Source organism: Condylura cristata, unplaced genomic scaffold, assembly GCF_000260355.1.
Source record: "Condylura cristata isolate star-nosed mole 26May11 unplaced genomic scaffold, ConCri1.0 scaffold00005, whole genome shotgun sequence".
Lineage (NCBI taxonomy): Eukaryota > Metazoa > Chordata > Mammalia > Eulipotyphla > Talpidae > Condylura > Condylura cristata.
In genome coordinates this window covers 7,489,957-7,506,563 of record NW_004567106.1, presented here as the reverse complement: position 1 = coordinate 7,506,563, position 16,607 = coordinate 7,489,957, and the positions used below count along the sequence as shown (strand labels likewise).

Genomic DNA, 16,607 nt, shown 5'->3' with positions numbered 1-16,607 from the left:
AAAAACATGAATTGCTTCAAAGCAGTTGACAACTGACAGACAAAATTTTTGTATAAATGAGGATAAAAATTTCCGAGTCTAGACTTTGATTTGAAGTAAGCTTATGTAAATTGCCCAAATTATTATTCTTTGTAAGTCTGAGCAAATTGATGGATGTCTGCCAATTGTTATCAACAACAACAAAAAAAAAGTATAAGCTGTTAGCATATGATTCTAAAATTATGAAAATCAAGTTTTATTTTTCATATTACTCATTTTTGTAAATCAAGTAAATGACTTGCTTTTTGCTTTAAATTTGTAAAAAAAATTATTATATTTCATCCTACTTTATTTGGAAGTATATTTAAAATTATATTTGGATAAACAGAAATGCTTTATTAAAAATATAAACTCAGGGCCTTCCTGGTGGCCTAAGGGTTGGAACGCAGCACTGCAAGCTGGCCACAGGATTCAGGGCAAGTTAGATCCCTCACTGCGGAGATGAACCACATGGCGTAGCAGATCTCTCCTGTCTCGCCCATTGCTCCCCTCAGCAGTGTACTTCCTCAGTCTGTCTGTTTTGCTCCCCACTCGCTCTCTGGTGAATCTCTCACAGCCCCTACACCTCCGGCCTGTCCCCATTTTTGTATGCATGAATAAATAAATCTTAAAAAAAAAAAAGTAAACTGAACTATGATGCACTGAGATTTAAAACATTTTTTAGGGTTTGGTAACTATAATAGTTCCAATCTGAAGGCAATTATAACTATAATTATAAAGATATTTCTGTGAAATTTTTAGTGCCTGCTGCTAGAAACTTTTTAAAATGCTACCTTATTTAATCTCCACAGTGATCCTATGTTATATATAGGCACAATTATCTCTAAATTGCAATGAGGAAATTGAGAACTAGAGATGAAGTCCTATGTCAAACAATTTATTAATAAACAGTCATCATAGATTTTAACTGGGGGTCCCTTCATTGAAGTATTTCCTTCAAAGATGATATGTTCTATCCTTCAAAATGTCTTGACTAATTTTTAAAAAGTAATAGAAATCCATAATCTAAATAGAAGCTGCTTGTTGCAACATTATTTATCAAAACTTATTATAAGTTGCTTGAATATCTTGTTACTCCTTAATACAGGAGAAGCTATGTTATTATTTTGCTGCAACTGATGTAGTGTCTAGTACCATGGAGATAGTCATAAGATATAATGTATGAATAGTAATTAATTCATGATTAATGGCATGACCACTAATAGGATTTAGTATCCTGTACCTTCAAACTCTGGATTAAGATAAGGCCCCTTGGATGCTAGAACACCCGGATGTGACAGTAAACAAAGAGACCTTTGATGTTCACTTAAAACATAAAAAAGTCATAAATAATGGAAAAGTGTTGTGCAAAGAAATTTGACAGGATCAGAAACAGAGCAGAGAAAAAAGGGTGACAATTTATTAATTAGCTATTTAACTGATTATTTAATCTCCTACTCAGTCTCTCTCCACTTCTGCCTTCCTTGGTACCTCAATTTTAGTAGAAAACCAAATTGCTTCCCTACAACTTAAGTAGCATGAAATTGAGGGAAAGTAAGCTGAGAAATAAACCAAAGAAAAGATTCTGTTTCTGGAGAAAGGAAGAAAGAGACAGAAAAGGTGGACAGCACACATGGGATTCCTCAGGCGTGTACTTTAGAGAATCCATTTCTTCCACATGTTTACTACATTCACCTACCTACATCACTGAATCTATTTCTCCCTTCTTCTGTTTTTTGACCCCTTATTACATATGGATGCTACTCTCTCCCAGTCTTAATTGAAAAATACATTCATTGTTAAAAGTTTTTTCTCTACATCTCCCCACCATACATCCTTTTTGCTTATTGTAATTTGATGTCGCTAACACTAACCTCTCTGTGTGAAACAAAAATGCAACATAAGTTCAGGTTTTCTGCTTAACTTTCCTCTATACTGTCTAAGTGTGGCTCTATACTCTATAATGGTCTATAATGACTCAAGGAAAGAGAATGTCCATGGCCCACCGTTGCTCTACCAGAAACTAGCTGTGACCTGGGGTGTATAAATTTCTTCACCATAAAATAGATAAAATCTTAATGCATCCCATAGAGGGTTTTATTGGAATTAAGTGAAACTAGGCCTTAGCTGTGTGTGTACTAAATAAGCACACAACTAAATTATTATTATTAATGGATAGTTGAACATCTAGAATGTATTACAGAATAAGAAGATACACGTGTTGGTTGTTTAAAGACTTTCATTTACTCCCTTTCAAACTTTCCTGTAGCTTCTTATCCTTCACCAGTACCATCAAAAACCATGGGAATATCATACAAAAATTTTCCATTAATAAAGAAAAGCTGGTCCTCAGCACTGCTACTTAATTTCTTTAAGCTGCTGCCATCAAAGATAGAATGAGCTTCAAAGCACCTGAACCTGAATTAAGCCATTAAGCACTCTAATTCTTTGAGATAAAATTCAAATTCCATCCCTGGACATAAATCTAGCTAAGATTATGGTTACTTACAAGTATTTCCACTTTAGGTGAAAATTATGTGTTAAAATCTAAATTCCCTGGTAAGCCGATAAGTGGCAAGCAGCCACTTGAAAACTACTTTTCTGTGTATAGTGATTTCCTACTTTGAAAAATTCCTGCTGTTGACATTTTGTGAATGAGGAAATTGACCAAAACATTAAAAAAGAGGCAAACTCAAATTAAAGTGCTTCATCTCAATTGGACAAACAAATCATGCTACTCCTTCATCAATGTGAAAAAGAACAGATTCCAAGATCTCCCACCTTCTTCCTAAGTATTTCAAACTCTACCAATAGGTAAACCGAGAAGTTATCCAGCATGGATTTCCAGAAGTTTTAATAGCAAAAGATAGAAAAACTGAACAACAGTGATAGCTTTGCTTCCACATGTAAAGATAAAAATTAAGACTTGAAGCAGGAATGAGAAAGCTACAGCGAAACAAATAACCCAAACTGACTCTGAGTTTTGTTCTTCCCCTTCCAATAGGTCATTTATGTCCATTAAATATCATTCAAGAGTCTGATTTTATTAGGCGGCCCTCAAAATTATTCAAATGAAATGATTATATAACCTGTTCCTCCAGGTCTCAACAATTCTTCCTGATCTCTACAGCATTCAAATTAAATTCAAAGACTCTTTGGAAAATCAAAACCATAATAAAGCAGAAGCTAGTTCCTATGAGGTGGTAGAAACTAACTCCTGTTTCTCTAAGTAGGGTTACTGTGGCCCAAAGCCAATAGGTCTTGTTATATATTTAACTGTGCTCCCAAAGTTCATGTTTAAATCTCAATCCAGCATCTCAGAATGTGACCATATAGGTAAGTAGGGTTTTATCAAAGGCAAGTAAATTAAAGTGAGATAACAAGGGTGGTCCCTAATCTAATATGGCTGGTGTATTTATAGAAAAGGGAATTTGTATATAGACAGGGATGGGGTGGGGGAGTGGATCTGTGAAGACAGAGACCTGAAACAGATCCTTCCCTCAAGGTTCCCAGAAGCAGCAACTCATGCCTTGACCCTCAGAAGTATGAGACAATAAATTTTTGTTGGTTTGGCCATACAGTTGGTGGTGCTTGGTTATGGTGCCCTAGCAAGATAATGTCGGTAACTTGCCTTATATGATGAACAACAAAGTCAGGATCAAAACCCAGCATTTTAGACTTTAATATCCATAGGGGAGTTCCCACCTCAGTAACTTACGTTGCAACCTACCTCCCTGATTTTACTCAAATATTTCTCCCACCAAAATCATTCTTGTTCAACTTGTTAAGGGACCATACTAAACTCTAATGAGCTACACTCCTGTATAACAAGACATTTTTAGATAGACACCCAATGAACTCAAATGTTTAAAACCCAAAGTCAGTATATCATTTTGGTGCCTAAGACAGCTTAGGTGCAAGGTGCAACTCCTCAGACCAGTCATTTGATCTCTCAGAGCCTCAATCCATATTTATAATACATATATTTTATAAAATCAATTTTAAAAATTCAAAAGACTGAAGTGAAATTTAAGTTAACAGCCCTTTTCAAATTGTAAAGTGTTAACAGCAATTCTTTCTACAATTACAAACTTTCTCTGCATCTTTTTTTGATTGATACTTCTCTCAATGAAGTATAATCAATAATTTGCCTAGCTCTGACATTGCCTTTTGCGAAACATCATTTATCATCACTGCTTTCTAATAAGCCAAGATCCTCATAATTTCAAATTAGCACTATTTTGAATGATTGATTTATCAGCTGGGTACTTCATCTAATCTACATCATACCATAATGTCAAATTAATCTTCCAAATACACTCAAAGATTTCAGAGGCTCTCTAACCCATAGAACAAGTCCCAATTAAGTGCCCTGGATTTTACAACACTACTGCATACCAGAAACAGTTCCTACATTTACAACCAAACTTAGAATGTGACCTACAGACTTGTGTTAAGCTGACCAGAATGAACAAATGGCTATCAACAACTTTAGTTTGACCTACTTGCTACTTTTGAATTTCCTACTGATGGACCCACTTTTCATAGCTGGACCCTTTCATATGAAATTTCTCTTAACTTTCCTGAGCTGGCACCAGAGCAAGAGTAGACTGGCTAATTCCTTAGCACACACCATGTACTAGGAGCAAACCGGCCACTCATTTTATTGTCCTCCTGCATCCTCTTTGTCTGACATCTTTGTCCCTCTGCTCCTCCCTCACACAAGGGTCTACTATAAATAATTTCAGCAGGACTCTTAACCTTGTCTCCCACAACACCTCAACAGGAACCCACTGCTAATCTCAGCCAATAGCTTTCAACCCCCCTCAAACCCAAACCTTTTTTATATAGTAAGAACTTTATAAGATGCCTTCACTACTATGAAATAAAATTTACAGAAGATAGGACTGGGACTCCCTGTTGGTGCAAGGTATTAAAGCACAGCACTATGAAGTTATCTTCAGCAACTGCAGCACAAATTTGATCCCCAGTCAGGGAACTGACCCACATGACAAAGCAGACCTCTACTGTCTGACCCACTGCTCCCTCAGCAGTGTACTTAGTGGATCCGCCCATTCTGCTCCCCACTCTGTCTCAGGTGAATCATCTCACATCCTGCACCTCTGGCCTACAGCCCAGTTCTTATATGCGTAAATATATAATTCTTTAAAAGAAAAAGAAAATAGGATCTATGCATGAAACCTTATGTGTTATATATGACTTCAAATATATATTTACACTTAATTGAAATGCAGAAAAGAAATAAAAAGCAATTTATAATAAAACAGTGTTTTCAAATATATAGTTAAGTACAACTATACTAAGAGATACGAGGAGTGGAGCTCACATCTATATACAGCATCACCATGAATACAATCATTACAAACATTGCCTGACCTGGAGCATTACTTTCAAGACTTACATAATGTAAGTAGGTTTGCCATTTATAATTATGTTTTCCAAAATAGTGAACCAGTTTTAGTAATATTTTAAGTAAAATAAAAAAAGGATTTTTCTTTAGTTGACACTGCATTAGTCCTGGGAAATTTGGTACATATTAAATCTGTGCAGAGTATACTTGTTCATGTGTGAAATAGTTTGATTGTACCCTAAGACCAATATAAATAGGTTGCCCATCAGCAAAAATGTTCAGTAGGACATTCAGAAGGCTTATAAGAAATGAGATTGTTGTTCTTTCCTTAAGGAGGGGCTGTGAAACTTTGTACAGGGAAAGACAATGTAGCCTTTAGGGATCATGAACCTTGGATTCTAAGAAAGCAGCTTTACAACATACATAAAAGAATGGAAGTGGCTGTTCAAATAAAAGTATCTGGCAGGGGGTTACTGCCTGTAGCTTGCTCACCTCTGGATTAGTACCCCACATACTACAGTGAACAATCAGATAAGGTTGCTAACTTCATTAAGGATATAAACTAGTAGAGAAGAATGAAACTCACTCATTTTAGATTGCAATAAGAGCCATAAAGGAAATAAATAGACTGGTATCGTGGCAAGTAAAGACAGGTAAAATGTTGGCTAGGCTACTACTATTTTTTATATAATGGTCAAAGGAAACTTATTTGAAAAGAGAACATTTGACTTGACAGTTGGCAATGAGAAGACCCAGGAAGAGCACTGTGCCCATAGAGAAGAAAAAGCATCAATTCCCACACAGGAAATCTCTTAGCATATTTGAGGAAAAAAAATCACCCTAGACTATATAAAACTGAGGTTTCTTAACATGAGAATGACAAAACATGACTTAGATTTGTTTTACTACTGGTTAAAGAGAAGAAACAGCATTCTGGGAAGCTAAGAGAAGTGAATAACACAATTAAGAAGTTATTACAATAGCTAACAAGAACCAATGATATTTTCATCTGGAGGGTAAAGATAAAGAAAGCAGATATATTTGAGATATCTATTTAAGAATTATATGGCTCATTTATGAGCTGGATTAGAGGAGGAGAATCACTCAGTGACTGTTTGAATTATGATGAAGGGACCACAAGCTCCATTTGGATGTATCAAGTTCAAGATGATTATTATACAATGATTGATTTTTAAAAGTTAATGAATCACATGTCCCTGGAATAAACCTCAATAGGTAGAAGTACTTACCCTGTTTGTGTAGTATTGGAATCTGGTAGATATACAGTAGGTAGATGAATATATAAGAATGGAAACAAACACAAGGATTAGCTAAAAAGAGGAATGTGTAGGTCAGCAACATATCGTTGCTATTTAAACTCATGAAATTAAAAAAAAAATTACCAAATTTCACCTGGTAAAAGTGAAAAGAAGCCCCCTTACCTGTCCTAATACTTTGCAACTTTGCAAAGGAGTCAGACCCAGGGGAAAAAAAAAAAAAAAAAAAAGACTATCTACTTGGGGAATCTGGTGTCAGAGAACAGAATGTTCAACTATGTGCAATCTGCTAAAAGACTGGGTAACATAAAACAGAGGCATCTATTCGGTTTGACCAAAGAAGTAGGCCTTGATGATTTTCCCAAGAATATTTTCAGCAAAATAGGAAAGATGCAAACTAAACTGAAGGAAAATGTGAGATAAGAAAGTGAAAAAGAAAAGAGACTTCTCAAAATATTGAGTGTAACTCATAATGATAGGAGTGGGAAATAAATCACACCAGTGACAGACTACATTTACGTTAATTATACTCTTGTAGTAAGTCACTGATATTTATCTTGTTATGGATCAGTAGAACAAGTAGTAGGATTTCTTCAACACAAAAATAAACCAGTCTTAAACCAGTCTTATGTCAAGAAAATTGTACTTTTCAAAATGTAGTACAAGAAAAGCTATTAACACAAAAAAGTCTTGAACAGAAAACTTCTCCCTAATGAGAATAGAGGAACATTTTTATGCAGGAAGCAATAAAGGAAAAGACAGACCAATTTTATTTCATAAAACTTGAAAGGCTGTGTGTGACAAGTAACAATATTATAAAAGGAATTTTTATAAATAACAAAATGGAATATGGTAGCATAAATAACCCTAAGATATAAAGACCATCTATAAATGAATAACAAAAATCAACAGAAATATAGTAAAGGATTGAAGGAATATAAATGTCCAATAAAAATATCATGACCTACCCCTCCCATTTTAAAAAAAATTTTCCTAAAAGTCGTGAATATAGAATAAAGTTACCTTAATATTCTTCTTAGGAACTTTGAAAAAAGAAACATCTTATATACAACATTCCACAGTCACTTAGTGATAACCTCACCATGAATACACAGAAGGTTTTATCTTCATAGGTAAGTATACAACACAGTAGCCTTATTTTATTTAACATGGCTTGATGTGATTGGAAGAGACACTGATTTTTAAAACTCAATTTACACATAAATATACAATTTTAAAACTAAGCATATTCAAAATCATGTAATAAACAACCACAGCACCCTGCAAATAAAAAGTAAAGATATCAAAAAAGAAAATACTTACCTTCCCTGATAGCTGTAAAAGGTGTACCTTCTTCTTCTTGCAGCCTGATCACCTTCAAGGCTACCAGTTTCCCATTTACCCTGGGGAAAACAAAAGATAAGTAAATCAGGGAAAATATGTCCCCATTATGGTTCTAATTGTCTTCTTTAAAATTTATATCTTATGCATTTTAGCACTGAAAATGTCAGTGACTCAATTATAGTGCCACAACAAGATTAATTTCAGTAACACTGGGAACTCTATATCATCATTATAAATATTCACACTTTAAATATTCACACTTTTCCTAGTCCAAGATTTAGCTGAAATCTTCTGTGAGTCACTCTATGTTCTTTCCAGAATGAAATTAATGTATAACAAAATCATCATCCTTGATCACTTATTCTTAGATTAATTAAAAATCCAGCAGTCAAAAAACATCTTCTCTTTTGTTTCTCCAATAACACTTCTTTGTTTCTTTTGCTGAAACACCTTCATATTCAGATTAAGCTTATCTTCAATCCCCCAGGTCAGAATATTGACTGTCTCTTCTCTTTTTCAACATCACCTATTCACCTTTTTTTCCTTTGTACTTTTTACTATTGCCTCCTGAAGTTACATTTAGTCTGGTTGTGTTTATAATGCAGTATATCTTCGAAATCAAAGTTATGAAATTTTACTAGTACAAGATTACAGAAGACCTATCCAAAACAGATGGTTCTTCCAGACACATTCTAAATGTGTATCAGTTCTAATTAAAAGTAAGATTGCACTAGACAAATAACTTTTTATCTAGTCAATTCTGTTAACAAAGACATGACTATATTGATCTTCCTGTATACCCTACTTTCTAACTTTACTAGACCTCAAAGCATGTTTTTTTTCTTAGAACAGATAAAACAAGCACACACTAAAAAAAAAAAGATACAAGAAAGTACTTGATGGAAAGTAAACACTTGTCTCATCTTTCCTGAAATACCCAGCTCCTGTCCTCTGAGGTCACTACTCACCACTGTTCACACACACACAGATAGTAGTATGCTATATAGAGTACAAGAGAACACTCTATTGTTTCACTTAATATACTTTGCTGCTTTCCTGACAAAGTCATAGAAAAAAGTCTCTTGCTTTTGAAAACCACAGGGTGTTTTGGTATGAATATAGTATATACTTATTTTAATCCTAGTCCTCTATTGATAAACATATAACTTGTTTGCATTTTTTTTTTTTTTGCTACAAAGCAAAAAGCAATCATGTAATAAATATTCTTGGACATCTAATTTCAGCCATGTAAAAATATATCTGTAAGATAAAATCCTAAATTTAGAATTACAAGGTCAAAAAATATGCATTTCTAAATTCTAATTCTAAAAAATACTGGAAAATTATCTTACATTGAAGTTGTACCAATTTATACACCTTCTAGTAAAGGTAAATATTCCTATTCACGCCCACCCCCCCTCATTTACCCTATACTAAATTATCAACCCTTGGTTAAACTAATCTGATAAATCAAAAAGTTTCTCACTGTAATTTAAATTACAACAAAGATGTCTAGAGATTAAGGAGCCAGCAAAGGAGAACTCTTAGTCCAGAGTACCCAATGCCTTGGCTTGAAATAAATAATTTGAAAGTCTGTTTAAAAAAAAATATATATATATATATATATATGTATGTATGTATGTGTGTATATGTGTGTGTGTGTGTGTGTGTGTGTGTGTGTATCTCCAACAGGTCCACTTGTGTTCAAAAAACTGGCACAGACAGAAATTCACAAAGCCAAGAAATTTAACATAACCCAGCCATCCCAGTGGCTCTCTTCATTGATGATTGTTGAATTATATTATTGGGTTGCAATAATCAGATAAGAACATCTGATTATAAGGCTCCACAATGCTCCATCTCCTCAACACTAGAAGCTGTATTTATTTTTCCTGTGTTTGAGCTGGAAGGACAGGTCTGCTGTTTTTCTCTTCTCCAACTCTCTGCTGAGTACATTTGACTTCTCTAATCCTGACAGTGCTTTACATACCCAGGTGCAGGCAGAAATTAATATGCACATGGGGTTCAACTGGAGACTACCATGTGTCTTCAGTTTGCCCTTTCTAATGCTTTGGTGAGGCTTGAGGCTGAGATACAGTCAGTGCTGACATCTGCACAGATTTTTCTCAGCCCAGTTGAGCTCATCATTGGCTCCCTGAGGAGGTAGTAACTGATTCCAGGAATTGCTTGGAATTTTCCCCTCATTTACAGATATTTTCTCCTCACACACACAACCTTCTTCCCATAAAGCTTTTCCATTTCCAGTGAGACTGTTCACTAATACATACCAGGAACCTACTTCTGGCATACAGGGACTTCATGGCTGTGAACTTAAAACACACTCTCAGGCTGTGAAATTATGATTGTCCTAAAATGCTTTGAAAAAAGGAAGTCTTCATTTAAGCTAACACTCCTTAAATGCAACTGAAGATGAAGCCCCTTTAAGTACTCTCATAATGTAAGCATTATACTTGTGGTAATAAAAAATTTGTGTCTATATTTTCTATCTCTAGGTGCATAAAATATCAAGATCCAGGCTCATGGCATTTGATTCTACAATATCTAAATGATGCTTTCTTATGATTATGGTAATTACTACAGTTAAAGACATTGAGATTTTATTCAGTATACCATAGGAAACTAAAAATGTCCTTAATAGTTATACTAGACTATGGGCTCCGGGAGTGAAGGAACTTTTTTGTCTTGTTAGCTATTACATGGCCCAAGCATAAATGACCTGGCATGGTCTCTCAAAATATTTCACTGAAAAAATATTAATAATGTCACTACACTGTTATTTCCTTCCAAGAAAATTATCTCAAAGATAAAGTATAAAAATTGTTTTCTAAAACTTCAGAAATCTCAAAAGTTTTAACATTTGTCATATCATGTTTTAAGTATTTATTTTCACTCTCAAATTAAAAGTGCAGACTCTTTGTTTTCAATAAATGTATTTTCTTGAAGTCCTAGAATTTATAAAATACTTTGTTAACTAACCTTTTTGCAGGCATCATGTTTCCAAATCCTCAGCTCTCTTCTCCCACTGCTTTATTGGTTTCCCATTAAGAATCATATTGATTATCAAATTGCTCTTTAACCTGAGTCACAGTGACTTTCTTTTTCTTAGTTAGTTTTTTCTACATGTCTAGACACTCACCAACTGCCAAATCCCTAATAAAAATGTTAAATCACTAGCTTTACTTTTGAAAATGGTACATTTGGAAGAAATAACATTACAAACTTCCTAATGTTTGCCCATTAGTGAATATATTTTAATATGTTTTAATGGTAAAATACTTGAAATTCTAACTTACTTTTCTAAACGTCAATTTTTAAAGGAGTCAAAAGAAGATAATCTGTTAGTCTACAATTTTTAAAGGAATCAAAAGAAGATAATCTGTTAGTCTATGAAAAACAAAGTGAACATTATGTCTAATAATTATCTTGTGCTTAACTTGTGCATGTAAGTTACTTTATAAAAGATTCAAAACCTATACTCCAAACACTGATTTGAGTTCTTTACACTAATTACAAAATTCAAATTGAATCAATAAAGTACAGCTGTTTACAGGAAAACATTGAAGAATTCTCTATAACAAATCTTATTAATTAAATCAAAAGCTAATGAATAGAGGGCAATCAAGGCTTGATTGGCAATGGAAAGACATTAATTCAGGTAAAACTCATGTTTCAAAAATGCTTTAAAAATTGTGTTACTATTATCACAGAATGTTCTGTGAGACATTTTGCCAGATTTGCTCTGATCATTCTAAACTGTAAAGGGAGCTATTTTAACTTCAGAGATTCTTTATATTCTGGAATTGTTTCAACAACTGTAGTTCCCAGCTCAGCCTCACTGGGAGGCCCACTTCAGGCTCAAGGAGGAATCACCACTTCAGCCTGTATCACAGGACAAGAGCTCTCATGTGCAGCTGGGAAGAGCCAGGGAATGCCAAAGCATGAAGCTATTGGCTCATGGAGAGAGAAAACTGGGTGTCCATCCCAGGAAAGCTTTGCTAAGTGGGGTCCAACTTTCAAAAAGGTTCTAACCACAAACGTAAATCCCTGACAACTTCAGAAAGTCTGTCTACAGTTCTGTGTGCTCTAAGTTTGTAAATAATAAAATTCTCTTGTGAAAAATGTAGAAGTTCTGAATAAGGAGAATAACCTATTCATCTCTTCAAGCAATTGTCCGTTTGTCCATTCAACATTTTGTGAAATCTATAAAGGAAAACTTCCCACTTAGCTCAGGATTCAAAAAAATGATACACACAAAAAAAAAATTCCTTGCAGACAGGCAATCCTCAGAGGAAAGCCTAAAGGTTTTCTATTTCATTAGTTTCTTCAAATTAATAGGATAACACAATAGAATAAAACAAAATTACAAATATTATCTAGGCCATCTTTGACAAGTGTCCATGTGCTAACACCTAGAAATAATTATGTGTAGTGGATATAAAGGAAATTAAGGCAATATAACTAAAAGAAATTTAATATGCTCTGGGAAATTTAATATATTCTGCCTCTCTTTTTCATTATGATTTTGTCTCAGGAGAAACTGCTAAGGAAAATAAGACCAAGTACAGGCAAATAGAATGCTTTTGTTTCTTTACTGGTTTAAAAGCAATAAAGAGAAAAGTAGGTGCCACTGAGGGAGTAACAAAGACAAGTTGAAGTATATTGAGGACAACAGTTTGGGTTGAATTTACAAATTTTTGGCAGTCATTAAAAATCCCTTAAAGGTTTAGCACTTCTTTATTAATTCCCCTTTAAGACCTTGTTAAAATACTGGCTATTCTGTATTACATGTACATGCTTCAAATATTAAAAACTTAACTATTCATGGCTTTCTATCCTTACCTAAATTTTTTGCCCCAACATAAATGAGAAACCATCTTAATGCCATTTAACCCTTCCTATTCTAAAATACCCTAGAAGTTCTATCTACCATACTTTACTCTGAAAAAGCAAGTTAGAATTTCAAGGTAATTTGTCCATATTTAAACTGTGCCTAGTATTTATCAACATAAAAATATAAAAATGAAAGACCAGTGCTACTTTTATTAATTTTTTAATAAAATCCAATGACTAATAAGAGATAGTGCAAAAGATCTAATACAATGAGAAAAGGGTGTGTCCAATTACTAATTATCACCTATAAAAGACGATAGTATTATTTATCATCATAGAAGTATATGTCTATGGAAGTATAATTCATCATCATCAATGATGAATCAAATGTACAAATTCACAATACAAAAAATAAGAGTAGCATTCAATGCTCCTGGTTTAAAAAAAATAAGAATTATACACATTTCAACATTTTTTTAAATATTTATTTGTTCATACAGAACCGCTTTACAGGCCAGAGGCTCAGGGGCAGCAAGAGGCTTCACCACAGACAGAGTGGGGAGCAGAACAGGCAGATCGAGGAAGTACACTGCTGATGGGGAGCAACGGGCGGGTCAGGAGAGGTCTGCCACGCCATGTGGTCACCTCCAGGGCAGGCGGGAATCGAACTCATGTGGAAGTGGCTTTAGCTTCTCAGTGTTGTGCTTTACCCCGCTGCGCCACCAGGGAGGGCCCCATTTCAACAATTTTAAACCTGTCAACTTTGCACCTTTCCAAAAATAAAATTTGCCAATAAAGGGTTTGAGAGTCTTATTAACTTGCAATAAATAATGCCACTGATCATTCAGGCTATTGAAGAGAAAGGGATCTTTGTTCTGTCACACACACTATAACAAAATAATACTTCAAAAGACTCTGATGGAACTCAAATTCTCCTACACTATCACATTATTTAGTCCTTTCTTATGTTCAGCCCATATTTGCTTCTTATAACTTCTACTCAGAATGCACAATACTAAATATCTGAATACACAAATACTAAATGTTCTTCCACAAGGCAACCCTTGAGTTTTAATACCCAGCACTCATTCAACAAATACTAATCTTGTACTTAGGGTAAAGTATGAACACAGACATGATCTCTATACTTAGAGTCCACATTCTCATGGAGCTGACAGACAAACAACACATAATAACTATAAAAATGATCGAGGCACCTCAAAGCAAGACAGGAAGCTCCTAGCCCTCTAACATGAGACAAATAGAGTGTCAGTCGAATAATACCTGGGATTAAAAGGTATCAAATATGTTTAAGTCCACAGGTTTGTAATGAAACACACAAAAATTTCAGCAGCCATATTTGGAGAGTATTATGGAACCATTTCATTAGTTTAAAACCCTGAACACTGTGTTACTGTCCCTCTCCCGTGCTTGTGCTGCCTCTAGCTCACCCAGCTCCAGCCAAAGTGAAAGGGGTAAGCAAGAGCCCTCTAGACCAAGGCTCAACAAAGCCTACAACCAGGGAATCGACATATGATTAGAAAGCACAGAAGCATCAGATCACAAAAGCTGCTCGCAAAAGTGCGCCCTCTACTGGAGGGGCAAAGAAACCTATCATCATGAGCCAAGTGCCTTGGTACAGCCAAACTGACACATTAACAGAAATCCACAGAACTTCTGATTGGCACTTCTCTTCCAACATATGATAGGAGAAATTGCTCAGGACTTCAAAACAGATCTGCACTTGCTGAGCTATTAGTGCTTTGCAGGAGGCAAGTGGGGCCCATATGGTTGGCCTTTTTGAAGACACAGACCTCCGTGCTATCTGTGCCAAATGTGAAGCTGCCATGCCAGAAGACTTTCAGCTAGCATTCCCACATACGTGGGAAATATGCTTAGGAAATTACAATCATGGGAAATATTTCATTCTCAAAAGCACTATTTCATTCTCAAAAGATTCCCCTTTTTCCTATTATTGCCAATTCTGAATGCTAAATCATTAGATATCCCCCCCATATGATCAAAAGGTATCTAAGTATATGATTATAAGTGGAGAATATAAGGGACAGAAATCAGCGAGAAAGGATTTTCTGATTTTCAACTGTGTGAATTTTTAATATAAATGTGGGGCACATGAAACATTAATGCAAGTCAAAATGTTTCAGTGAATGCTTCAACAGTTCAGTTGTATGACAATTATAAATAGACAGACTATAAACAGACTAAGTTTTCTAGAAATATCAAAATTTGGATTTTTAAGAAAAACAAGTAAATTGGGCTCTCCCTGGTGGCACAGTGGGTTAGGGTGCACCACTGCAGCAGCTTCAGTGCAAATTCAATCCCAGCCCTGGAGGTGACCACATGGCACAGCAGACCCCTCCTGTTTTGCCTGCTGCTCCCCTCAGCAGTGTACTTCGTCCATCTACCTGTTCTGCTCCCCACTCCGTTGCTGGTGAATCCTCTTACCGCCCCACACCTCTGGCCTGTACCCCAGTTCTGTATGCATAAACAAATCTTCAAAAAAAAAAAAAGCAAGTAAGTCATTTACATTTACTGACAGCAATAAATAAAAAGGTACTGTTTTACTGTTTTGCCAAACACAATCATTTAGTGGCATATTAATGGTTCCTTAAATCACAACAGGCTATAAGATAATAAGTGTCTCCTGATCAAAGCACTTGCCCACGCCTATGGAGTAAATCCAACCTGAATCACATTGAGTCTAAATTTAACAACCTATTTTATGGAGATGGAAAAAAAAGTTAAATAACACCATTGAGATAAAGAGAGAAAAATTCAGGCTACAGAAAACAATAAAAGTAATTAGGAAACTGTAGAACAAATAAACCTGTTTCTTCAACAAATGAATTTCCAGATATATACCAGGATGGGAGGCCAAAAAGAGAGAAATATCAACTAACTGCAATTAATTGCAATGTTTAGATCCAGTTTTACCTGGATTCCAGCAAAGTTTACTTTGATACTGACTGAATATTTGATGTTATAAAGGAACATTCATATTTTTACATAGATAATGGTATTATGGTTATGTTTTAAAATAGAGTACTTATCTTTTAAAGAATAAATGTATGAAATAATATGATGCTTCCAGGTTTGTTTCAAAATAACTGGGAGGAACAAATATAGATGAAGCAAAATCAGACATGGGTTGCTAATGTTTGAAGTTGAGTAATGGGCTCATATGGGGTTATTATAACTACGCTTGAGACTAATTTTCCATAATTAGTTCTTGAAAAATTCTAAAACACACCCAATATGCATTTGGATGAATGTGATGGAGGAAAAACAGAACATGCTATAAAAAAAGATAAAGAACTTATTTTAGATCAAGCAGTTAGGGAAGGATTCTCTGAAAATATGAATTTTAAACTGAAACAAATATAAAAGAGTAAGCAAGGAATCTGGGCAGATGGAGCAACCTGTATAAAAACCCAGAGGCAGAGAACATGATTTATGAAACAAAAATGTAAGAAAAAAAGACTAGAGCTTATTGGTCCTGAGGGGAACTTGTTGGTAATGTGGAAAGGGACAGAAGAGCCTGATCACAAAGTTCCTGAACATCCACAGGAAGTATTAACTGAAACAAAACACTAGAAACTTTTCTTCTTCTTCTTCTTCTTCAAGTTACTGAGATAGATAGATAGATAGATAGATAGATAGATAGATAGATAGATAGATAGATAGATAGATAGATAGATAGATAGATAGATAGATAGATAGATAGA

General features: G+C 34.7%; 1 protein-coding gene across 3 annotated transcripts in view; it reads right to left on the bottom strand.

The window, feature by feature from the left end:
• Positions 1–16,607, bottom strand: part of CDK14 (cyclin-dependent kinase 14) — a 530,627-nt gene that overhangs the window by 346,521 nt on the left and 167,499 nt on the right. For all 3 annotated transcript variants that reach the window (XM_012720955.1, XM_012720957.1, XM_012720956.1), the window contains one exon: positions 7,990–8,069. In XM_012720955.1, the coding sequence (XP_012576409.1) occupies positions 7,990–8,069 (80 nt within the window). The remainder of the gene's footprint in view (positions 1–7,989; positions 8,070–16,607) is intronic.